Genomic DNA, 26283 nt, shown 5'->3' with positions numbered 1-26283 from the left:
TGTCGATTTTGTCAGTCAAGTCTTTTTCACAATTTAAAATCATTAATGAGTTTAAACGATTTGAACTTATTGTAGAGCGCAAACTATGTTTGATCAACTTTAATTTGCTAAAAGTTCGTTCACTGGATGCTGTAGTTACTGGAGCTGTAAATGCAAGGCGACATAACCAGTTTGCCCAAGGTAAAACTTTCTGTAGCTTGGTTGATTTTTCCATAACTTGCATAAGTGTCTCAGTATTTGTACATTGATGGCATAATATTTCCCACTCGGCTGCTACTGCATCAAAATCCATTAGCTGACCACCTCGACTCTTTGGAGGAAAAAGGTAAAATGCCTTTTTTAAATTTTCAACTGTTGCTTCTTCAATTTTTAATGGAACCCGCAAAATATTATACAATGGCTGGAGAGTTGCAACAAATACTTTAAGATTTTCTTTTGATAAGTTTATTAGAGTATCCAATACTTGATAAAATTGTTTCCGATAATATGTTAATAAATCAATAGTTGCACAGTTGTCAGAATTATTATCAATTCTTTTTGGAATCTTTCTAGTTTGGTGGTGGCGTTTAAAATCTTTTTCTGGGTCAATTCCAAAAGTTTCTGCAGTTATTTTGGAACTATTAATTAAGCTATCCATATTTTTAGTTTCTGATCTTATGTTTTCCAATGATTTTATAGTACTATTAATTAATACATAGGCATCACATATATTTAATTCTTTAGCTTCCAACTGTTCCGTTAAATTTTTAAGTTTGTACATTATGTTTTTCATAAACATTAATGACACAAAAAAATCAAAATTTAAAATTTTTTTTTTTAAACCAAAGGCTTTTGTCTTTGTTAAGCTATCAAAATTGTTTGATACAACTATGTTCTCTAATGTTTCAATAATAATATCTAATGATATCCATACAGATTTTATACTACTATTAAAAATTTAAATACATTAAAAGAATTTATTAATCAAACATATTATTATGAGACAGTCAGTAGAAGTAGATACTAGATAAGACCGTTTAGTGGAATGAACCAAATACCAATGCATTTTAGCATGTAATAGAATCTATTTTTATTCATTATCATAATATTTCCCAATATAATTAACGTACATATTTACGACTATGTGGTCTTATCTTATAATATCTATGGGTGTTCGCCGTTAGGTACTTCGGTCATGCTGAGGAACTATTCAAAGTGGGGAATAATAAACAAAAATAATTATTTTTATTTTTTATATAGGTATATATTATAAATTTTAAATTTCATTACGAATCAAATTGAGTTGAAATTGCCGACTCGTGTCGTCGATTTTAATTTGCCGACTACTTAGTGAGTTCCGCTGACGTTTGGGGGGGTGTAGCACCCCCCCACACCCCCCCCTAAAACCGCCCCTGGTTGGCTTAATCTACAACTTAAAACTGACAAACTGTTCACACAACCACATTAATTGTCTTAGAGTACTTTTGTTTTAATAAAAAATAAAATTATCTGTCATGGTAAAAAAAAATAAAAAAATAATAAAATAATTCTAAATTTATAATAATAACAACATACAAGTAAAGTAGCCAATTTTTCAGAATAGTAGAATACATTAAGCTGTCGGCAGGGTAGAGGAAACAAATGAAAAAAAGGGTAAAAATAATAAATTGCAATAATAATAATATGTTGGAGATGGACGAGATCATCATGCGTCAAAATCGTCTTCCTGTTGACTGGAAAAATACGAAACGAGCCCGCCGAATTCACTTTCTCCACCCCCTGTGGTGGATTGCTGCTGATGCTGCTGTGTAGAACTGGGTAACACTGCGTGCTCGTGAGATGGTGGTGCTATGACCACGTTTCGGAAAGCGATGGTCGGCGGTGGAGGTGGTAGTGGTGCTCCGGTGACAGCATAATCAATTGGATATGGGGAATAACTGGTTGATGATGGCTGTGACTGTGGTGTTGGCGCCTGGTACACTTGTTGCACTTGAGGTGGTGGAGACAGATAGGAGGCTGGTCCGGTCATTTTATTGGCTCCCGTCCGGTATGGGGCTGGCGGGACAGGAAAACCTACATCACCAGAAGTTCGTGGCACCATGGTGGTCTTGAACACTCCTGCAGCAACAGACACAGCTGCGGGTGATCTGATGTATGCCACGTGTGCAGGCGATGGCAGAACGGTAGACACCGCCACTTTGGTGGCATCAGGCACATACGGGTAAGCAGAACCTCCACCATAGTCCACCACAGGATTGGGTGATGGACACTGTTTTGGCTGGTGTAGGGGACGCTTACGCTTATCCAACAACCCATGTTCGGAGTCGACGACTGGTGACAATGTATGTTTTTCCGTTTGCTGGACGACAACTGGTGGGATAAGTCGTGGGTGTGCACTTTGATGTGGTTCAACAGCCACTGGATCGGATGACAATAAGGGCACCGGTTCCCTGATGACCGATTTGGCTATGGCAGATGGCGGCGGCAGTTTCACAGTTGGATGTGCGACATCACTTACAGCTGGTGCTGATGAGGTTATGGCCAGCTTCGGGTTGACTTCTTCATCTTCGTCATTGTCTTCCTCTTCCTCTTCAACTGCTTCTTCTTCATAAACATCGTCTTCTTCATCTTTTTCATCATTACTGGCCATGGCATCATCTTCATCCACTTCTAAAGTTTGGTCTTCATTCTCGACTTCCAATTCTTCATCGTTCAAGACATATTCGTCTTCTTCATCACTTTCTACCTTACGCTTTTTTGTTTGGACTTCCTAAATAAAAATTATTTCACATTAGTATGTCCACTGTAGTTTAGTGAAATAAACTAAAAATTATATATCAATATATGGTATTATTTTAGGTACTTCTTCTGAATCGTCGGATTCGGCATAAGTTATTTGTCGTCCTCTAGTCCTTCTCTTAGGTTGGCCATCTGAATCTGAATCCGAATTCATACCAAACTTTATCTAAGTACAAAAAAGTTTTAAAAAACCTCCACAGAAAATTTTAATTTAATACAACCTTAGATTTTTTAAATTTCCGATCACCGTTGTTTTCACTACGTTTCCTTTTAGATCCTTTGGCTGGTTTGGACAATAATGACGAAGACGAGTATGCGTTTGTACGTTTTTTTTTCTTTTTACCCCAAGTTAAGTCTTCTTCTTCGCTATTCGAAGAATCTGACCAAGGTCTCTTTTTTTTGGAACGTTGATCACTGTCTTCACTTGAATCGTCATTAACTAAATTTACAGAGTTAACATGATTAAAAGTTGTACATTGATCATTTGCCAGTAATTTAAAATGTTGACTTATTAAATTTCTTACTAAAGTCAGGATCAACCACATTTTTTCGGTTCCGCACAGACCGTCGTGTTGGTTGTGGCCGTCTTTTGACAGAATCATCACTATACTCACTCAAATCTTCCTCATAATCATCGTCCTCATCTCTGAAATTAACAAACAAATTTTACTTGTATACTTACTTAAATTAAATAACAATATTGAATTATTGAACATACGAAGGCCCTTTGAAATCTTCATCTGATCCATCATCAGAACTGATATCTAGATTTGTAAGCTTTTTTGATTTTTTTCGTCCCCTCAAATGTAATAGAGCTGGTGCTATTGGTGAATCCTCTCTATCCTTTTCATTTGCATTGTTATCAGAATCATTATTTTCATCATTATCATTTTTATCAGTTTTTGCTTCAGGTGATCTTTTTGATCCAGATTCATCAACACCTGTTTCTTCCTGTAAAAATCAAATTAATAAGTAGTGTAGAGCATAATCATTGTAATAATAATAAGTAAACCTAATAATTGCATTATTAATAAACAAGTTCTTACTAAAATTGCTTCATTGATCATGTCATCATAGTCATTAAAACGGTAACTGACATTAGCTTGTCGCCGAGCTCTTAAGGTGTACAGCGGTTCTGAGTCATATTCTTCTGATTCTGATTCATCATCATCATCTTCAGAAGACTGATGTGCTACTGGCAGTTTTTCAGATTTCACTTCTTCCGTTTTTGATGATATAACATTCTGAAGACTTATTCCTACATATGCCAACCGTTTACGTCTCAACTCTTCATTTTCTCTTTTTTTCGATTCACCATCATATCTTTTTAAAGTGTCTTTTAATGCATTCAACAGAGCTTCCTATAAAAGTATTTTAAGTTGGAAAAACTGTCGTGAGTAGAATATAAATGTACATACATGACGACATGGTGGACAGTACCAGTCACCATCAGGGATCACCATAAGTGGGGGGCGGAGACAAGACGCATGCCATCCTTGATTACATGTATCACATAGTAAAATCCATTCAGGTTGATCGCTTTTGTTACATTTTTGACACATGTCGTCTTTTAACTGTTCACCTTCATCTACAAAAGAAAAAAACATGATACATTTTTGTGAAATAAAAAACAAGTCTGCATTAGAATTTTTAATACATAATATTCATAAGAAACCTTTTTTATGAGCAGTTCGAGCTCTTTTTTCAGGCAAATACTCTTCATCTTCATCATTTATATCTGACTCAGGGGAAAACTCATGATCTGAAATATTAGGCTCAATTCCAGGTCTAGGAATTTCTTCCTCTTCTTCATGATCGTAGTCTTCAAATAATTCTACATTATTTTCGGAAGAGCTATAAATATTGTGAACAGTTTTATTAACAAAAAATATTAATCCAATAATTTAATAAAAAAAAATGCGCTTACCTAGATTCTGAATCTACATTCCAAGGATTAATCATGTTGATTTTCTTCAAGGAATCAGATTTACCTTTTCTCTTCCTTTTCTTAAACTTTTTAGAAATAGGATCTTCTTCGTCTTCATCATCAGATTCTTCAGCATTTTCCAACTAAGAGACAAATGTATTATTAGAACAATAATTTTGGCATTTGCTAATATGAATGAATGTACCTTTTTGGTGGGTGTTGACCCTTTCTTTCCACCTTTATCTTTTTTCTTAGGACTTTTTAATGGTATATCAATATCATCATATTGTGTAGTAGGAATAAATTGTTCTTTTATTTTTATTTCAGCAATACGCCTTGATCTACGCACATTGTCATCGCCAACAGGCTCTGGAAATACAGTCACTTCTTCTGATATAGTGACAACTGTAAAGACATACATGTAAAATTTAATAATATTCCAAAATATTATTATTGTCATAAACATAACAAATTAATTCTATGTGAAATAAAAATAACATAACATTACCTTTCTTTTGACGAGGTTTGTATGGTCTTTTTACTTTTTCTTCTGTCGTAGTTTTACTTTCTTGTTTGACTGAAACAATTTTTTTAGCCCTCCCTCTTTTTCCTAATACAAAAAATTACAATTATGATTTAAAACACATGTGCAAACAACTAAATATAATAATAAAATGTGAGTACATTTATACTACAAATATTTACCCTTTTTTCGTCCTGGTCTTCCTTTCTTCTTAGGTGTATCTTCAGCAACTTCCTCTTCTTCACTTTTATTGCTATCATCTTCAAAAGTATGAGCTACATCTACACTGTCATCAAACTCATCTTTAACTGAAATATTAGACATAAAATTTATTGTAGGTAATTATGAAAATAAAATAATACAAATTAATTGTATAGCTTTAATCATGAAACAATAAAAATAGCTGAAGACATGAGCCTAGACTTTAATAAGAGCACTCGTATATGATAGTGAAAAATGATAAACGTTCTAGGTTAGGTTAGGTAAAAAAAAACAAAATTAACATAAAAGACTAAAAATTTGAATGAAGTATGTATAATTTTTTATCTTACCACTATTTAAAATGCCTACAGTATTATCTTCATCAAAATCCATTGAAGATTCCACCTTCAATATACTTTTTTCTACAGATAAATCATACACAGGATTGTCTTTTTTACATATTTCACTTTTGAATTCTTCCAAATGTAACTTTTCTTTATTACAAATATCAGTATCAGTATCATATTTGACATTAAATAGTTTGTGCTTTTCTCTTTTAGCATTATTTTGTTTAATTTTGACATGATTCACATTTAAATTTTCCTGTTTGATTTCATCTGTTTTACATTGATCGATAGAAATTGTTGATACTTCATAATCTTTATCACTTTTGGTATCTTTATTAATCACATCAATGATTTCTTTTTGATTTTCAAGTACGCTTGATTTTATGAGTGAAATATTATCATCATTTTCTGTAAATTTATCATCTTTTATTGCAGTCAAGTCCTTCGAAATATCGTTATTCTTTAAATTTGATTCTTCCACATTTATTTCAATCTCAGATTTCAGTATACCACATTTTTCTACTTCTAAATCAACATTTGAAGATTCAGAGTTGAGACATTCTGACATTTCCTTATTATCGTCTAATTTTTGTAATATTTTATTTAAACTATGTTTATTATTAAGAACATTTGAGTTATCTACAATTGCAACAGATGGTTTTGTTTCGTTTTTCTCATCTGCAATTTGAAAATGTTCTGGTTGATTAAAATCAATATCGCCAGAATTAATTGATTGTTCTTTTGCTTCAACAACATTTTTGACCAAAATCACACCAGTGTCAATAATATTGCTAATGTTATGTGATTTTTTCTTAGATTTATGATTATTTTGATTACCAATAACTTGTTTAGATGTTTGAGGACATTGATCAACATTGTCTGTTAAAATTTGATCGCATGCTTTACTACTACTAGCCATTGTATTTATTATTGAGTTGTCATTATTAGAACAAGTAGGATTGGTTTCCAAATCAGAAGTATTTTGAATAGGTTTAGTATGTTTAAATAATTGTTCTGGTTGATCTTTAACTAAATTATGTGACGGTTCTTCATTTTCAATTAAGGTGCATTTGTTGTTCAATACTTGATTATTTATTAGAATACTTTGATCATCTACATTTGATAATGTTGTATCTAACATGCTTGAATTTTGTTTTATTACATCAATGCTTGGTTGATCATTAATTTCAGCATATTGGCCAACTGTGTTTGCAAATGATTCATTTGATATGATATTTTCACAACTGTTATCTATGGATTTTTCATCATCACTTTGATTGATTTTACTTGTCAATTGTTCATTTGATTGTATTGTATGATCAAATACATTTTCGTCAATTTTAATAGGTTCACCAATTATATTAGATTTTGATTCTTTATTATCTTCTAATTGTTGATCCTTTTTTACTTTTATATTTTCTTCTAACTGTTGATCTTTTATTATATTTTTTTCTAATGGTTTATCATTTTCTTTTTTTATATTTTCTTCTAATTGTTGATCATATTCTTTTGTTATATTTTCTTTTAAATGTTGATCCTTTTCATTTTTTATATTTTCTTCTAATTTTTTATCCTTTTCTTTTTTTATATTTTCTTCTAATTGTTGATCAATATTGCACTTTGTGTTATCTTCTAATTTTACACTCAGATTTTCTTGTTCTTTAATTGTTTTATCATTATGAATATTGGAATTAGTAAGATCTGCTGGTTGATCATTAATTTGATCAACTTTAATTTTATTACATTCGACATTATGATCTGTATCACATTTATTAGATTTAAAACTGATTTGTGGTTGATTTTTATTACATACAACATTTTCTGTCATACTATTTATATGAGATTCTTGAGGTTTACTATAGCTGTCATGTGATGTTGAACTACAAACATTTGACGAATTATGTAGTATACTAGATTCAGATTTTGTGAAAACCTCATTAGCCTTACGTTCTGTGATCTGAACTTCTTCTTCATGGACCTTAATGTTAAAAACTGATTGTTTTGGAGCATTTTTACTAGAAATTTCATCTAAATTTTGAGATTTTATGGTATGTGATGTAGTGGTATCAACTTCGTTTAAAGTTTCATTTTTATTTGAATCTTCTTCAGTTTTTTTATTTTTTGATTCATCATCAGTTTTTTTGTTTTTATTAAGTTCTTCAATGGTTTTTTTATTTTTTTTCCATTCTTCAATATTTATGTTTGATGAAACCACTTCTAATTTGTTTTCACCAATGCTAGAATCTTCTCCATTAGAAACATTATTAAAACATGGAACAGAATCATCCCCAAAAAAAAATCCCGTTTTAGGAACAGAAACAATTTCTTCTTTGACTTCTTTAGATGAACTACAAATTGCTTCAATACTCCATAATTTTGGTTTTTTTACATCTTCATTTTTTGATGTATCATTCTGAGTATTTGTTTCATCAGGATTGCCAGTATCACATTCCTGCCCAGAACCTTCACCTTTTACAATCATCACAGATTCTTCAATCTCCTCTCCAACAATAGGAATATTACTTTTATTAGATGAATTGTCATCCTCATCAAATTTTCTTTTAAAATTAATAGATTCAAGAGGGTTCTCTTTTGGATCAAATTCATTTGTTTCTAATTTAATATTAGTTGATTTTGTAGTACAACTTTCTTTTTTGTTATCTTCAATAATAGGAGCTATATTTGCTAACATGAGAGATTGTTTTTCTGAATTATGATTTGAGGATAATCCATCTTCACCATCTGAACCAGTTTCAATACTATTACTATCTTCAATATCATCTAAAGTGTTGTCTTTCGCTCCAGATAATTCATTTATAAGATTAACTAAAGTGCTTCGGTCTCTGAAAGATAAAAAATAAGTATATAATATGAATAAATACATAAATTAAAAGTTGTTACAAAATTTACTTTGCCACGATTTCCCAAGTATCTTCATCAATGTCTTCTTTGTAAACTCGAAGATTACATGTTCGGTCAAATTGGACCCAATAAGCTACCCCTGATCTATCCCAACCTAGTGGTTGAGAATGAAGCGTGGAGCTCTCTAATTTATTAACTTCAGACTTAAATTTAACATTACTGTCAAATTGTGCTTCAAAAAGAGTCTTGAAAAAAAAGAAAATTATATTAATATTACCATTGTATAAAGGTTAGGTACTATATTACTTTTAAAATCCTTAATTTCAGTTTTACAGAAATTCCTTTGTATCCATAGTGTTCTAATTCCCAAAATTCTGGCACAGAATATTCTTGACAAAATTTTAAAACTGCTCTTTCCCATTTATCAGCTTGTACACTTTTTTTAACTTTGCGCAATAACTTTACATGTAAATCAACTAATGCATCTGGAACTAAAAAAAAAATATTATGTGCCATTAAGTAATTTAATTTTAAAACAGTATACTAAAATCTATTACCACATCTATTAATTAATTTAAATTAATTTAATTTAATATTAATAATACAAATTGGAACTAAATTAAAATGAAATAATTTTTATTTGACCCAGAGCTTCTACAGTAACTTAGATTATTGACTAATCTTTATCTGAATATTTGTTTTTTTTTCTTTAATAACTTGAATAAGTACCCATATTAATTTGTACAATTACGATTTCTGTTGGTGCTCTGTGTTGAGTCTCAAAAACAAAAAAAAAATGAACAGATTAAACAGCATTTAAATAAAAACGCAATCTAATTCACTAACTTTATAATACCTTTTACTTCTACATATAAAATACCTATCCATTATTAGAAATACTTTATAATTTGTGAATCAACTTTGAAATAAAAAATTATTTTGTCATATTAATTTACCTGTGATTTTAATACATTATTTTGTTTCTAAAAACATGAGAATATTTTTATAAACGAAATTAATAATAAATATCCATAAAAATTAACAAAATATTATCCAATATAAATATTAATAATATAAATTGTACAAGCCAACACATAAATATATAGGTAAATAAATGTACTTAAAAAGGCTACTTGATATTATCATCATAAAGTTTTTGTCACAATTTATAGTGTAAATATCAATATTTGTTCACATAAAAAATGTGTGTATTGTGTCAGAGGCCTAGACAGAAGGGTTAAAGAGATTTCAGTCCCTAATACACAGCATTTATTTTAGCCTATATTATACTAAAAAATGATTTTACTAAAACCTTATGACCCCCTTTTACAAAATTTCTGGCTAAGCAACTGTATTATGTATATAATATATTGATTTATATTTAAATAATAAAAATTGTGTAATAGCTAATAATAAATGCCAGATTTAATAAAAACCAATGTTAAGTGTTAAAGATAAATTTAATATAACTAACAATAAATTTGATGTTGAGACTAACTTTGTTTAATTCAATCGAAAAAGTAATAGGTAATTATAGTAAATATTAGCGAAAACTAACAAACATTGGATTATTTTATACATATATATTATGAAATGAGTGTATTTCTATAGGATAACATTGATACATTTTTATGAGTGTTTGATCAAATAAATAAAATCAAACATCTAATCGAGTAGTTCAATGTTTGACTACACACTATATGTAGGAAATGTCAGTACATTTAAATATAATATCATGTAATGTCTTCTAATAAATAATAATAATAATAATATGCACAAGATAGATAGTTTTAATTTTTAATACACTATATAGCTTACCTTCGGTAGTTTTCTCTAACATTTCTTGTAGCTCTTGGAACGTAGGAATAGTAACACCACAACTGTCTCCGAATCGTTCACAGAAAGCAAATATAATCGCAAAGTTAGGGTCCGATGCGCACACATCTTGTGCCTCGGCCACTGGCAAAGAGGTCATTTCAGGATTTGGCAATCCAACGAGTGACGAAGTTACATTGTTTTAAACTCCGAATGAAGAATTTGAATTTCCGCGAACCAAAATCATAACATAAATAAAAAACAAAACAAAATACCTATCACGAATACGTCCGCCACCATTTTGATATCCCACTTTTTGAACCGGAAAAAAACAGTGTTGCCATTGTCACGACCACCAGATAAATAGGTAATATTATATTATAACATGTAATATTATAATTAAATATGTAGATGTAATTATATTTGTTGTTGTTGTTACTATGATAGTATGATATGATTTATGATAGGTTTAACTAAAGCAAATAATTATGCGTTTCGGTTTTCAACTACCACGTCAATAAATGTATGGCTGTACCAAGACGTGCACTAGTGTAGTACTGCACCTTGTAAATAGTGGCGTACCTGAAGCTCTGTCGAGGGAGGGGCAACTTTAAATAATTTTGAAATACGCAAAATATTAAGCTTATTGAGACACATTGTCACAAATGATACTTCTCGAAAACGACAGTCGTCCAGCGTCTTCACGAGTCACAATTCATGACCAGTGATCATAAGTGGCTGATGACTATTTTATTTTTTTACAACAATATTATTTAGGTATTCATTGGGACCTGCAATTGTTCGTTTTCTCATCATCTGTGAACGGTTTGATCGAATTGGCTGATTTTTGTTGTTTATTATGTTTGCGATTATCACATAAATATTATCAAGTATCAATACAAAGTTTGTGTGAAAGAACATTTTAGGAAAGCCCATGGGAAAAGTCAAAAATCTGAATGCTGAAAGTAGAATAGTGGCGCCATCTGTCCAGAAAAACCTGTCTATCAAATTCAAAATAAAATACAATTCCACTGAATTGACGCATTCCCTCATTTTTTCACGAAATGAAAAAACTTATGCACTTTAAAAGTGAAATAGTGGTTCTTCTCTGATTTTTGAAAAATATGCATTTCAAAGATGTGCTTATACAAGGTTTTTGATTCGGCAAACGGAAATAAAAATTTCTTTTAGTAATCCACGCCACAGATTATTATATTAAACTGTGGTTACACTATGGGTTACACGTTACACATTGAGTAATATAATTCCTATTTCCTGTTAATTACTAGGTATACAAATTTCGAAAAAGTATTAGCCACTCTACTCCGTCACAGAGAAAAAAACTATACTATTAGCATCGAAGCTGAGGATTTTGTTTGTTTGAATGCGATATAATCTCAGGAACCACTGTATTTAATAAAATATATATTGATAAATTCCTTGAAACTCAATAGAGTGTAGTAGGATTAAATTAATTTAATTGAAGTCACATAAATTGATAGGTATATAGTGTGTATATAATATGGTTCGTGGAGATCGAATCATTTTTTGTTTATGCTATAATATAAGGTTGCCATAATGCCATTGGTCCCGGGGAAAAAAAATGGTAGACTAGCAAAGTTGGTTTTGAAATTAAAAATAAATAATATTTAAATTGTTATTTTATAAATTGTATTGAGTACCAAGTTCTAAACTATAGGCATGTTTGAAAATTAAGCAAGTGCTATATCAATAATCCAATCTACTATCTACCACGAGCCAATCTTGCCGATCTATCCTACGAATTAATTAATTAAGCAAAGTAGGTCATCATCAATATCAATTCCGATTTGCCCGTGAATTGAAACACACAAGCGCCTGAAATATACAACCACCGATTTAGCGCCGTATTTTATGTTTATCAATATTTTCCCGCGCGATCTAAGTCGGTATGCAATTATAGTAATTAAAGTATTTATTAAATATATTTATTAATCATAGTAATTAGCATTAATTTTTAAGACAGATAATCATTATAGCAATGCAAAAATAATATACATGTATATATTTATATATATTACATAAACATCAGTTACAGTTTAATTGGCTGTTATTAAGACTTATATAAAATAAAGAATATTATCTGTATATGTCTTTATGTGGATTTTTTACGGTTATTCACTGTAGAACTATAAAAGTTAGTTATAAACAATTTTAATTTAAGGCGCAATGTTTGTTTAACCGTCATGAGAAACCTACATGGCTACATACAAATACAGATAATCTTATTATCATTATTAAGTTTCGCACATTCGATAATGATGTTTTATTCTTCATTCAGAAACTGACCAAGTGTTAAACAATACAAATAAAAGAGAAGTGTTGCTCTTTAATGTAGGAGTGCATTGAGGTTATCAATTAAAAAATAGCAGACTTGGCCACAATGTAGATTTCACTACTTTGATAGGCCGACTTTTTTGGGAGGGAGTTTGGAACTTGGCCTTTTTTCACTGTTATGTTTTTGTTGGGTATATCATTTATTTTTGCGGGCTTCACCGTCGTAAGAGTATACATTATGCAATTTGTCATCAATGTTTTTTGTGACGTTATCACGTAAAATTATCGTTCGCAAACCGACGAATATTATTATTAAAATATTCTGTATTTGTATGAGTAGGTATATTATATTTTGTATTTGAATAAAATAAATGTACGAAAACATGATTATGTTTTATAAATAAATATATATATATATATATATATAAGTCAACTACAAACAATTTCTTATTACCATATTGTAACGCTGTTTGAAAGTAAACGTTTATGCGTGCTAAGCGCGCCACTTCATACGTTTAGAAATGCACACTCTGGAGAAGCATTCATTTTGAAAAATTCAATTTTTAGATTTTTCCCTTTAGTTACACTGTAAAATCTACCTTTGTGCCAAACTTCACGTTTCTACCTATACGGGAAGTGTCTTATAATTTTGATGATCAGTCAGTGAGTTAGTGAGTGAGTGAGTTAGTAACAATATTGCAAATTTTGAAATCCTGCCATTTTGAAATGACACAATATTAAAGGCTCATTTTCTTATAGACTCCTAAGCTACTAGAGGTTAATCTGTGTTTTAAATTTCAAAAGTTTATCTTAAGAGGAAACAGAGATATATGGGTTAGAAAAAAGGGCGAATTGGTTCATGTAAAGATACACTGGCATTGCTCTAACTTGGCCTGGCGCACTACCGTGCGCTCAGATATATAACCATATTAATAGTTATAATTATAATTATTTCTATTGTACCATTAATATTTATAAATGTTTGTAAATAATTGTTTATTGTTTATCGTTAAAATATAAAAAAATATATATATAGAAGTTTCAAATTTCAATAGATTTATTATAGATTTTGCTTATATATTATTTTTCCTTCATTTATCATTATACAATTCAGCATGGGAATTTAAAATCCTGGAATTCTTTGTCTTTGTCTTCGAGTTGTTCTATCCAAGCCTATCCAATTTATTTTATCTTTGAAATAATCGCCAGATGATACCTGTAACTACCCATTCTCTGGCATTCCATTATCTATAAATAAACTTACTCTAAATATATTAAATAGTAATTACACTATTAATATACCCATGTAAATATTTACATTGAAATCCGAGTAACTGAACCCGATATTCATATAATGCATAATTTCTAAACTTAATACTGAGATAATAGTTATGCATGGATAATATAGTTATTTACATCATAGTTCATAATACATGTTTCAAAATCAGATATCCATCTGATATGTATAAATACTAAATAAGTGGTTGAAATAATTAAACAACATGAAGAAAAAAATATATAAATATATATTAAAATATAGTAGAAATAAGATATAAATTAAGTATTATACACAGTTTTCACAAAAATAAGAATTTAACTAGTCGTAGTATTTTCTTTGTTAACATGATCATCTTGTATCAGTTTACCATATTTTTCGTGTACATTATTGAATGGTATTTTTGACTCGATTATTTTAGATTTAGATTTTTTTTTAAACTTTAATAGGTTTTTAAATTTACCATAGCTTTGGCTGATAACACTACTATTTCCTGATGTATCTTCCATTTGAGTGGAAGACGGCATACTGTACTTTTTAGTTTTTTTTAATTTTTTCCTTATTTTTCTTGGTATTATCTTTATGTCTGAAATATGTAATACATATTTGAATGGTTACTAAATATTATACAAATTGTTGTTGTTAATGGGATGATAGGGTCCAAATAACTTGGATTTGCCGTTTAAGTAAAAAATTATTAGTGAACTTAAACTACTTATAGTCCTTTAAGCCTCGTTATACACTCGCTCCAAAAATGATAATTATATACAAGGTGTAACAGAAAGACCTGACAAAAAAATATGCTAATTAAACGTATGAAAAAAAGTTTTGATATTATATAATAAGTAAATAATTAAAGAAATATACTTATGTCAGCGAATTCTCAAAAATCATATTTTTTAAAAAGTTATTAAGTTCTTAATTAGTTTAACAAAAAAATATTGAATTTTAGAAAAATTTTAAAAATAAACTACTCGGACTTAGATAAATCTTTTCACCATAAAAATTGTTCTTATAATCAGATTCAGAAGTAGGCTATTTTGAATTTATCTAAAAAATATTTAAATTAAATTAAATTTGTTTATTTTCATTAATAAAAAATAAATAATTTTACATGTAGCTATAGCTAGGGTCTCTTAATGAAAAAGAATATATATAATATATATATTAATTTGAATAAAAGTTATTTAAAAAATCAGTTCTATCTGTTACACCTTGTATACATACATCAGAGGAAAATGTATTATGGCATAAGTCTATATATATTTTATGGGCTCTTTGTTTTTACGTTTTACCATATGATCTAATAATATCAGTACTTATAACTGGCTAGTATAGTTACCATTGCAGTGACGTCATTTCAGTTTTTTTTATTGTAGTTGGTGCCAATATTTGTGGTGCCATAATTAAAATCATTACTATGCCACAATTATAGGCACTTTTTGTGGCTTTGTTGAGAGGAGAGTAATAATGTGTGGTGAAATACCTCTCGACAGGGCTGTGTTAAGGGGAGCGCAAAGCGGGCATTTACCCTTGGACGCTTGTCAAATTAAGGGGAGCCTCGAGCTTGATAAACCACTTTTGGTGACTTCTCAAATTATATTAGTGCCCCTGGGCGCCATAAAGCTTAACACGGCCCTGCCTCTTGGTAGAATTTCAAAAACTATAGAGTTAATTTTTATTCATGATGTCCCATTTCTCATACATCGATATGAAAACATAATCATTATTATGTTACTTTAAAAAAAAAAATGTTTATGTGATTTTTTGCATAGTTTCCTCGTATACTTGTATTTGTCTTATGATGGTTCTTAATAGTTTTCACTATTTCACTTGGTACCTATTTACTACTTTATAAATATTTATAAAAACAAAAAAATATAAAAATTTTTACTTATAAAAACTGGACTACTATAAATTTTGACGGTTGAATAATTATAATATACGAAATACGAATACACTTCCTTTTTGATATATTGTCATTTGAAAAGTAGTCACAAGTGACGATTTTTAAAATATAAGCAACTATAATACTATATTTGTAGAATATATTTTTAATTTTTTTATGAGAATTACCAATTTTGTTGTTTTCTTATTATCACGATGTAACGAGTAACCACTAATAACCAATAAAAACCCACCGACCGACACTTGATGAAGTAGCTTTTACTTTTTAGGGAAACACTTGGCCACAAACATTCGTAGGTAGTTTTAGCGTTAAATTCAGTGCATTTTCTCTCTATAGACTACACGCAATGTTGATTGTTCTGAGGTACGATAGACGATAGTATATACTGAGTAGGTCTTAGTATCACCAAGACATTATTTTAGTTCATGATTGTCAATCGATTATTGTCGGACGGTCCGACTCGGACCATGTCGCAACTTTGTCGGACCATATCACACCATTGCACCAATGTGCACATCAAAAAGTTTTTGAAATGAAACACAATTAATTTTTTTTTAATGTACTGACTCAAATTCTGATTCAAAACACTTATGTGGTGTTTATAGGTGCTTAAATTTTATTTTTGGCAGGCCAAAGAAAGTATTAAAAAAAAATTGGTGCGAATGCTCACTCAGCATCTCTCTCAAAATGATGCCTCTGTACTATCTAGTACTACTGTATACAATATAGTGATAATATAAATTATAGGCACTGGTATAATATTATAGTGATATACTGTTTTATGCAATATAGGTATGAAATAAATTATAATGGTGTATTATGGACTTCCTATGGTATATTTGTATAATATTTGAATAGTTATATTACTATAATGATGTATGCGGTATGCATAATACATACGTAAGGCAATAATGTAGTTTTATATTAAACTTACTTTTTTCGTTCTCTTCACGGCAACAACAAGCACAGGAAATTACAAGAACTGAACAGATTAATACAATTAATAAACTCACAAACCAATATACTGTTGGTGAAATTTCTTTCTGTAAACACATATAGATATTATATAGTATAGCATCATATATATATATATATATATATATTGTATTAATATTTAATACGAATGCACCACCTTAGATAATCTAAAAATCTAAAATCTAAATACAAATATTTCTAGCCTGTAGTGCGTACGCAAGTTAATGAAAAAATTAATTTGTGTTAATATTGAATTAAGTCGACGTTAAAAACATCTTAACAGTGGTTGTGCAACTTTCAAATATTTTAAATAATAACTAAGCATTTTGTTAAAAAAGCCATTTTTTCAATATCTATATTTAAATATATATTACCTATATTTCTATATTTATTAATACCTACCATGTGACAGCCATTGGAAAACATATTTCGACACCTGACACATTTCTCCGATCCAGCAACTGGCTGATGGAAACCCTTGAGGCATTTCAAACATTCAATTGATTTATCCGGACTGTAATGGTGTGGTGGACAAGCAGCACAGAACACCTCCCGAATACCGAAACCTGGTGCACAGGTAACGAAATTTTTTATGTGCATTCGGCTGTAGTCTGGTTCAAAATGTGTGTCGATCAACGACAACTTGGACATTACTGAAAATCAGAAAATATGTGAGTGCATAAAACAAGTGAATAGATAAAATTAAAAGTGTATAAAAGATAAACACAGCACTTAGGTCTTAAGACTTCAAAATATTATGTGTCATTTTTCTATATCGAGTTATTCATTTAACATAGCACTAATGTTTTAATAACTTGCATCGTTTTAAAAATATTTTTCTTAGATAATTTGAGTTGCTAAAAAATTATATCTTTAATAGTTATCATTTTATAGTTTTTACACTTCTAACAACATACATTTTAAATTCTCTATTCCAAAGCAGAAAATGTTTGGATTACTTGGTACCTACATGAAAAACGTATTTTGAAGAGCATAATTGGTGACTAATGAGTAGGGCTGGGATTTTAATGCCCTCAAAAACCACGAAAAATGTCCTAAAAAAAATGCTTTTATGACCTAAAAACTCAAAATAATGCCCTAAAAACCCCGAAAAATGCCCTAAAAAAGGGCAATAAATCTACAAATTTTTTAATTTTTAATAATTTTAGTATAAATTACAATAAAAAGTTACTCAAACCTTTTCCGATAATATAATACGAATTAGGAGTACCTACTTATAATCTGTTATATTTATTTAAAAACCATGTTGGTGTAAAAATCTTAAAATCTTAAAATAAAATTTCAAATTCATACACTTGGTTTCCAAAAACTCAAAAAATACTCCAAAAACTCTAAAATGCCCTAAAAAATTAAGAAAATGACCTAAAAACTAAAAAATGCCAAAAAATGCAAAATAAACTTTCTTATTCTCATTCAAATGTACATAAAATAAATTTGTGACAAGACGAGCATTGCACAGTAAGCTTTGAAAAACAATGCAAAGTGCATCGAAATCCCACCCCTACTAATGAGTAATAAGTATTTAAAGGTTTGGTGAGCAGAACACAGTTGTACAGGAACAGGGGTGTTCAACCGTTCACTATTCTGCTCATGTGAACCTCTAATACTTAAATTAATAAACAATTTGTCTAAATTGATTTTTATAGATCTAAATAGGTGGGTAGGTACTCCAAATATTAGTCCACTTGTGCCCGTGTTCGTGTAGATGTGTGCGAAAGTGCATATTTACTTTGAACTGTCAACGTTTTGTTAAGGTTTGAAGCTAAGACTGTAGATATTCTCGCCAATAGCTTTTGATAGCGCAGAGCAATTCGGCCTTTTTTGCTAGTTTTGATTCGAGTCAAATAATTGGCTTTGTCGTTTAACGTTACCAAATATTTTATTTCCATTGTTCTCTATTTTTAAATTACAAAACTTATTTAATACACATAAAGTATAATATTATATTTAATGAAATGTTTGTATATTTTATGGGCGTCGTTCATTACCGTACAAATATGCACAATTCAAACATGACAAAACCACACACACTATTTTAAAATACTGGATATCTCATTACAGTACATAAATTTAGATGTAAATTATTAACATGGCAAACTAATAAAACCATTACTCGGAATTTGGACATCACTCGAAAAATTTTTTAAAACTATTAGACTCCTTCAGTTGTAAATATATAATTGAGAAGTCTTTCGATAGTAGACATTAGTGCGAACCAATTGGTTTTACTGCCTAGTACCTACTCAATCTCAAACACCTCATAAGATTTTTATTTTTATTTTCGTTAACTCTTGATATACTTTCTAAAAATGGGACATTTTAGTGTCCCGAAGATTCCTCAAGAGACAACGGGACAGAGTTGTGAAAAGCGGGATTGTCTCGTACAAAATGCTAAGTATGATCTGCATCCTATATAGATGCTATTCTGCACATTTTTTAATTTTTTTTAATTTGGATTGTGTATTTTGCTTTGATGAAATTTTAATTTAATTGTTTTTAAACATTTTAAACATTTTAGATTTTAAGCGGAGTGATAAATGTATTTGTATTTCAATTTGTATTGGTTTTAATATAAATTCGTGCGGCATTGTGTAATGTATTTTGTACGGTGAGGGGTTATGTTCCTGCTGTAATATCATATTTTAGTAGAGCATCTAGATTCTAGATTGTGGGAGAGAAGGTGTTCTAAGTATTGTGAAATTGAAATATGAAAACTTTCAGGACCTTTTAAGCTCTATGGAGTTGTGAAAAAAATTATTACACCTAATCATCAACTTCTCAGCATTTCTTGGAAATTTCTCGATACATCCCTGCACTATATATTACAATTATTATAATTTAATGTATTTATAGTAATCATAATACGTACATAATAGTGATTCTTTCATTTTTGCATGCATATTTCCAATTCGGAAGGATATGAATAAACTCTATATTTACTATTAGGTAATTATTATCTTATATGTATTATAAACTATAATCCTACAGTTATATGACAAATAAAATCATATCGATAATCGGAAATATAAAAAGTGATGATGAATTAAAAATAAAATAAATATTATTATTTATATTATTCCTTAGATACTATAAAAATGATGTTTACATGATTATTGGATTGAAAGCATAAGGTACAATATCTCCCTCTCAGTCACGTACACTAGCGCATTTAACCCTCCCAGACACAGAAATATGTATGGTGGACGCACCCGCGACGACCCTGGTATATTGACATATAATAAATTAATAAAATACAATGCATTGCGTACTTTGTCTTCGGAACACTTTGATTGTTCAAGAATAATGTTGCATGCGTACAGCGATGATCCCTCGGGACATAATTCAGCACGCATAGAATTGGGCAACTGGTTTTGCACAGAAGAGATTATTTCGTGCGTACAACCGCCACCGCTGCGGGTCTTGTAAACCGCTATGCCACGAATCTCGTAAATAGTTTTTTCGACGGCTTTACAAATTTGCATAGGTATTATATTATTATATTACATTATATTATTATATTATTATATTATATTATATTATTAGGCACTGATGATGAGAAATGTTTTTATATCACCCTCGAATTACGAACATATTATATAAATTAGGCATTACTCATTACTCATTAGTAATAAGTTGGGATAGGATTTGAAGGCAAAAGCTTTTTTTCGATAATAGTAAAAGAAAAAAAAGTATACAAAAATGTGTTTCATTTAATACCTAAGATATTGAATGTATTTTTTCGCATTTATTAGTTATGAATGCTCTTTTGCTTTTTTTATGTTTAATTTTTAATTTTTCTGATATGATATACGACAAATTACGCTTACGCGTACCTACCTATTAAAGTATTAACTATATAAATCGATAAGAGCTTGTGAAACGGTGCATCAAAAATGTTATGCTAAAAACTATTTTATGTACAAAAATATTTTAAGTTCAAACCGTCAAAGTTTTTCAGAAGAAAAGTTGTGTAAATATATGGTAGTTCATTTTTGTAAACTAATAAAATTTGACACAAACCTATTACATTGTTTAGTTGCTTTTTTATATAAATAAAATGATTTTGTTGTCTTTTTCACATTTAAATGGTTTTTTATTGCTTATATTCAATATTGTCTTCAAATTCAAGGTGAGCTCGGCGAGCTCTAGTAGGTAATGATTAATTAGTAATTACTAATTACTAATTATTCATGAGTCATGACTAATATTACCTACTTACCTACTTTTTCTATTAGAAATTAAAATTCTTATGACAGTTCTTTACTTTTTCACTGTTGTTATGGCAGTGACACACAGAATATTTTTCTCAAGGATATCGAAAATAATAATCTCTAACCCGCCCACACCACCAATCAAATCCTAGTTTAGGAATAGTAATTAATGGGTACTAATTACTAATTAATAACACTTGAACCCCTGGTGTGCGCCACGTTAATATTGTGTTAGGTACCTATACTTATACCGTTATACCTGTGTACAGTGTACCTGGGTACTATATAGGTACATTTAATATTCAGGGTGTAACAGAAAGATCTGACAGATGTAAATAACTAATTATGTATGTAATTACTTGTATCGATTATTTCTGTTATACAGTGTTCACATATCACATTATTTATATAACTAAAACTAGTAACATATAAAAATATATTTTAGAAATCATAAAATTGTTTTTTGAGTAGATATTATTAAATATTCATGCATTCTGTTAATGTGGATAAGAGCTTTCGTTTAATAATAATAATAATAATAATCATTATTATAACCGCCATCATAATAATATTTAATAATGTGATGTATTCTGTACCTACAACGTAATGCTTGTACGAAGTGCCATTTCTAGAATCTCCGATCACATCCGTTGTTGGTATGCAAGTGTAATTATTGCTATCTCCGGGTTCTAAGCCCAATATCAGTAGGATATTCGTATCTGTGCCGGTTATCGTAGAATCTGAAATTGAAAACTCAAGACGTCTTAGTCCAGTGCTTAAATGGAGGAGTGTGGACGAAACTCCTACACTATTTCAATTTTTTTTTTATAGGGGATAACCTTGAGTTGGGTCCCAAATTTCATCAAGTACAAAAGTTGGGTTCCGATATATTTTATCAAGTAGGTACATGAGTTGGGTCCAGCCTATTAGCGTTACTCAGAAAACACCACGTGAAGGTTGGCTAGAAAGTCTTCCAAACAGTTTATTTTTTGTTACCTTTTTGTAAGTATAAAATTATTACACACTAATTTATTCGACGACAATTATTGTCCGGTTAAACGTCGTCGAATAAGATAGTCGTTAATTAAGATAATAATAAGATAAAATATTAATGTGAACGTATTTATTTTAACCCAACTCAAGTTTTCCCCAATCAACTAGGTATTGTATTACGTTAACAATAGACTTAGCCACATAGGTACGCATAATTAAGAACTGGTAAAATTAGGTGAATAAAATATAAATATATATTCATTTGTATGTTACATAGTTAAATATATTATTTTTAGAATATAATAAATCTAAAATAGTAAAATGCTATTATTAAGATGAAATATATAAGGCAACATTTAGAAATGGAGGGGAGTGTGGGTGTGTGTAAATTAATTTTGCACTTGAAACGCAGTTTTAAATTGTTAGATTGAGCTCCCCTATACGACTATACTTAATAACTCCCTATTTGAGCATTGTATACCGGTATACGACTATACGAAACAATTTTTTAACCTACCCGGCTATCTAAATAGTGCTGTACAGTTCTATATATATTTACTTGTTTTATGTTTGCCCTTTTTAAAGTCCCATTTGAATGCATTCATTCTTGTTCCGTTGCCGTTAATCAAACATTGAACTTTGGCATCGTTCCCGACAAGGCTATATTGCACTTCGTAGTGATCTAAACAATAGATGCTTGGTATAAATATGAAATAAATACGAGGAAAGCCATATAATTGGGTCAAAAAATTAAAACATTAGTTGTAAAACTGAAGGAATAAAGATAAATTATGGTATTCCTGTTTAGGTTTAACTGTATGAATGTATGACTATAGGTATAAACAATAATTTAACATTGTTGATCACCATATTCAATCAAAGGTTCATAAAAGGAGGAGGGTCAGATACTCAGATACTCTTTTTGTTTGTTTTACTTTCATCTGTAGCATTTTCAGTATATTTTTATAAAATACTGCTTTCTGTGAGTTAGGTAATATAAAACACTGGTTTTATGAAATTTTAGTAGGAAAAATTATAATATGATGTTATACCTAGCTTTTAACATTAGGGGAATAGCGACCACCTAAGTGGAAATTCATGTACATATCTCCGATGCTAAAAATAAAAATATTTTACTATTTTTGGCATTTGAACTATGGCCTTCTTAGCTATTATACATAATACATATTATGTAAGTTTCAGTTTTTAGAGTTAATTGCATTTTTATTTTATTTTATTTTTTTTTTAAAAAGCAAATTACTGGAATTATTCAATAGCTACCATCCTCCCACCTATTCTTACTACCTTTTAAATAACATGGGTTGTTAAATGTATGTTTTTATTTATATACTGCAGACTATAGATTAAATCGCGATAAATAGTATCGTGTTTGAAAAATTACTTATGGTTAATACATTATCCATAAAATATGGATAATGTTTATAGCTTATAAACTATGATTAATGAGACCAATTGTCTTTTAGTTATAATCGTTGGAAAAAATGTATAAGATCAATTTTTTTACCGCATACATGGCAAACAGAACGAAATTATGTGATAAAAAGTAAGTTCTAACTCCATCTTATCCTATTGCATGGCGTAAATAATATGTCTAATAACCTTCTTTTTTTGGGGGGGGGAGGGGTAAGATAAATCAATTTAAATATAAAGACGCGGTGGTATACCCCACAACCCACCATGAGTTAATTTTAGGTTTGGTGAGAATTTTTTTTTTGAGAGCGAGAGAGGATTTACCCTAGAAAAAAATTACGAATAGGTACATCATTGGACCTATACATACAATAAACACTTGGAATTTCGTACTACACAAAGTGTGTCGACACAATTTTAGTCCCTTCCCCCCTCTCCCCCACTCAGAGCTCGCGCGAGCCTGCACAATCACTGAAATACACACACACACACAGATTATGACGTATGTGATGGTTACCATTCGAGGACTTCTCCAGCCGATAGTTGACAACGTTATCGAAATCTATTTCTCTCCACACGGGGGCGGCTGCCACAGCCTTTTCATCGCTGACACCTTCTCGACCCCGGCCACGGACTTTACCACCGTTACGCTCGACCACCACATCAGCCGAGTCTTTGGTGGTAATAACGACAGCGGCATCGGTAGTGGCCGTCCCATCGCTGCCGGCCGCGGTTGTGGGGTAAATGACAAACGCCACCGGGACAGGCTTGAACGTCCGACACTGTAAAGCGGTCGTCTCGTCGTCGTCATCGCCTGCAGCCGCCCCCGCCTCGTCCAAACGTTGGCAGATCAGATCCAAAAAGTCGGTCATGTAACACACGCAAGCCCGCCCGGGGTTGGTCGACACGCACTCGTTTTCGCTGCCGAACAGAATTCGGGCGGACTTGGCAGTCGTCGCACCTCCGCCGCCGCCGTCGCTGGTGACGTTTTTCGCGTTGTCCGCAACGCCGCGGCCGCCGGCCACGTCTTTCGGACGGTGCGTGACGCGACGGCGCGCGGCGAGCTTTTTGTCGATGGCACCCGGACGGGGCTGTTTGAAAAAGCCGCCGGACAGCCGGTACCGCGACGGAGTGGGTTTCGGCACGGCACCAAGCGTGTGACTGACGGCTTGACTCCCGATGGATGAGGCAGTCATCATCCTGTTCACTTGTTGCTGAAAGTATTTCAAATCCGATCGATCGTTGGCCGCGCTGCCGAAGTCGGACAACGACTCATCTTGTCGGCAGACTGGATTCGTCGTCGCCGCCGACACCGTTCCTCGGTAAATCCACCACTGACCCGTCGTCACGATCAATACCGATATGTTCAACCAAAACATTTTGGATAAACGGATGCTGCGGTCGACTATCGTTTTATCCGACGAAAAATATCTATTTCATCGTATCCATAATAACCAAAACGGTTGTTATTTTATCAATATTATAGGTGGCTGTATAATTTACCACCGTCATCGTTTTACTGCAAATTCACCTATATAAGCTAGGCAGAGTCGTTTCTCTGGTGAAGGGGGAGCTGAGGAGGCTGTAGTCCTCTGTTCAGGAACTTTAAAATTGATTTCAGCGTTTTGTGAATAGGTATATAACGTATATCCACGACACGAATTTCTTTGACATTCATGTAATACAGTTTAAGTTGCTCCACCAAAATATTTTATTCATCATCAGTACCTACTCTGAGAGGCTTTACACAATTTGACATGATTTCAAATGTATTCTGATGCAAAAACTTCCTACTTCAATAAAAATTATTCATATTATGATTAAATATTATTCTATATTATAATGACTTTGAATTAATTTTTTTTTTTCAAAATAATACATGCGACATTGTGATTTAAGAGATAGATTACTACTGAATTTGAAAATTATAAAAAAAAAATTTCACTTAAATTGAGTAATGAATGAATCGATTTATAGATAAACATTGATTAATTTTATATGCATAATCAGTCTTTACCGTTTGGAGCAGTAAAAATGCTTCACTTATTATTCTGGATAAGGAGGTATAAGGAAATGAAAATTACTATCAGAATTTTAAGATCTACTAAAAAGAAAATCTGTCCTCATAATTGTTTTATATAATTCTTCAATTAATGCAATAAAATAAATGGTTTACGTTCTATCTTATACCAATCTCTAATCATTTTTTATTTTGCTTTCAATTGTTTTTAAAATATACTGCGTCTCCAGTTTAAAACAAAATACAATAAATATAAATTTAATATTATTTTTTTGCTTCATAAAATACATGAAGGTACTAACATATATGCTACCTATCGATATTAAATTTTGTTTATATATACTTTTGAAGCATCAGGAATCCTGATCGATCCTATTCAGGTAAGGAAAACCCTTGGTTTTTCAACATTAAAATGGTCAATTATTGAATTTTGTATAAAACAAGGTCCATAAATGTTATATGAACCAACTTCCATACTAAAATTCCAAAACTGTTATCACTGTATTTTATTGTTATAAGCTGTGGTTACAAAGAATTTTAACAATTAATATTTTTTTTGTAGGTACAGAATAAAAATATTATGGCTTCAAAATTTATATTATTTTTGCATCAGAAAAACTGACAATTTGTTAATCCACTAGTAAAGGTGGTGTTCCCGGATCCCAGCATTCTGTTTCA

The 26283-nt window shown here is 30.7% G+C and overlaps 2 protein-coding genes across 2 annotated transcripts; both read right to left on the bottom strand.

Moving 5' to 3' along the window:
- Window positions 1-1515: 1515 nt before the first annotated feature.
- Window positions 1516-10753, bottom strand: LOC107164129 (uncharacterized). The gene is made up of 16 exons (XM_089223687.1): window positions 10457-10753; window positions 8945-9129; window positions 8687-8883; window positions 5780-8619; window positions 5411-5536; window positions 5214-5315; window positions 4911-5110; window positions 4706-4848; window positions 4454-4632; window positions 4197-4366; window positions 3825-4139; window positions 3497-3729; window positions 3303-3424; window positions 3000-3217; window positions 2843-2944; window positions 1516-2749 (listed from the first exon to the last, which is right to left on the bottom strand). Exons 1-16 carry the CDS (start codon window positions 10611-10613, stop codon window positions 1685-1687), a joined length of 6354 nt encoding a protein of 2117 aa, XP_089079813.1. The 5' UTR covers window positions 10614-10753; the 3' UTR covers window positions 1516-1684.
- Window positions 10754-14362: 3609 nt separating this feature from the next.
- On the bottom strand, window positions 14363-25190 carry LOC149057622 (uncharacterized). The gene is made up of 8 exons (XM_089223041.1): window positions 24103-25190; window positions 22714-22836; window positions 21758-21901; window positions 20220-20416; window positions 18680-18845; window positions 17332-17582; window positions 16889-16997; window positions 14363-14631 (listed from the first exon to the last, which is right to left on the bottom strand). The coding sequence occupies exons 1-8, from the start codon at window positions 24962-24964 to the stop codon at window positions 14363-14365; spliced, it is 2121 nt and encodes a 706-aa protein (XP_089079167.1). The 5' UTR covers window positions 24965-25190.
- Between the last annotated feature and the right edge of the window lie 1093 nt (window positions 25191-26283).

The sequence above is a fragment of the Diuraphis noxia genome, unplaced genomic scaffold (assembly GCF_037042655.1).
Source record: "Diuraphis noxia isolate RWA-SAM2 unplaced genomic scaffold, SU_Dnox_SAM2 contig0003, whole genome shotgun sequence".
Taxonomy (NCBI): Eukaryota; Metazoa; Arthropoda; class Insecta; order Hemiptera; family Aphididae; genus Diuraphis; species Diuraphis noxia.
The sequence above is the reverse complement of the archived record's forward strand: the minus strand, read 5'-3'. Positions and strand labels throughout refer to the sequence as shown.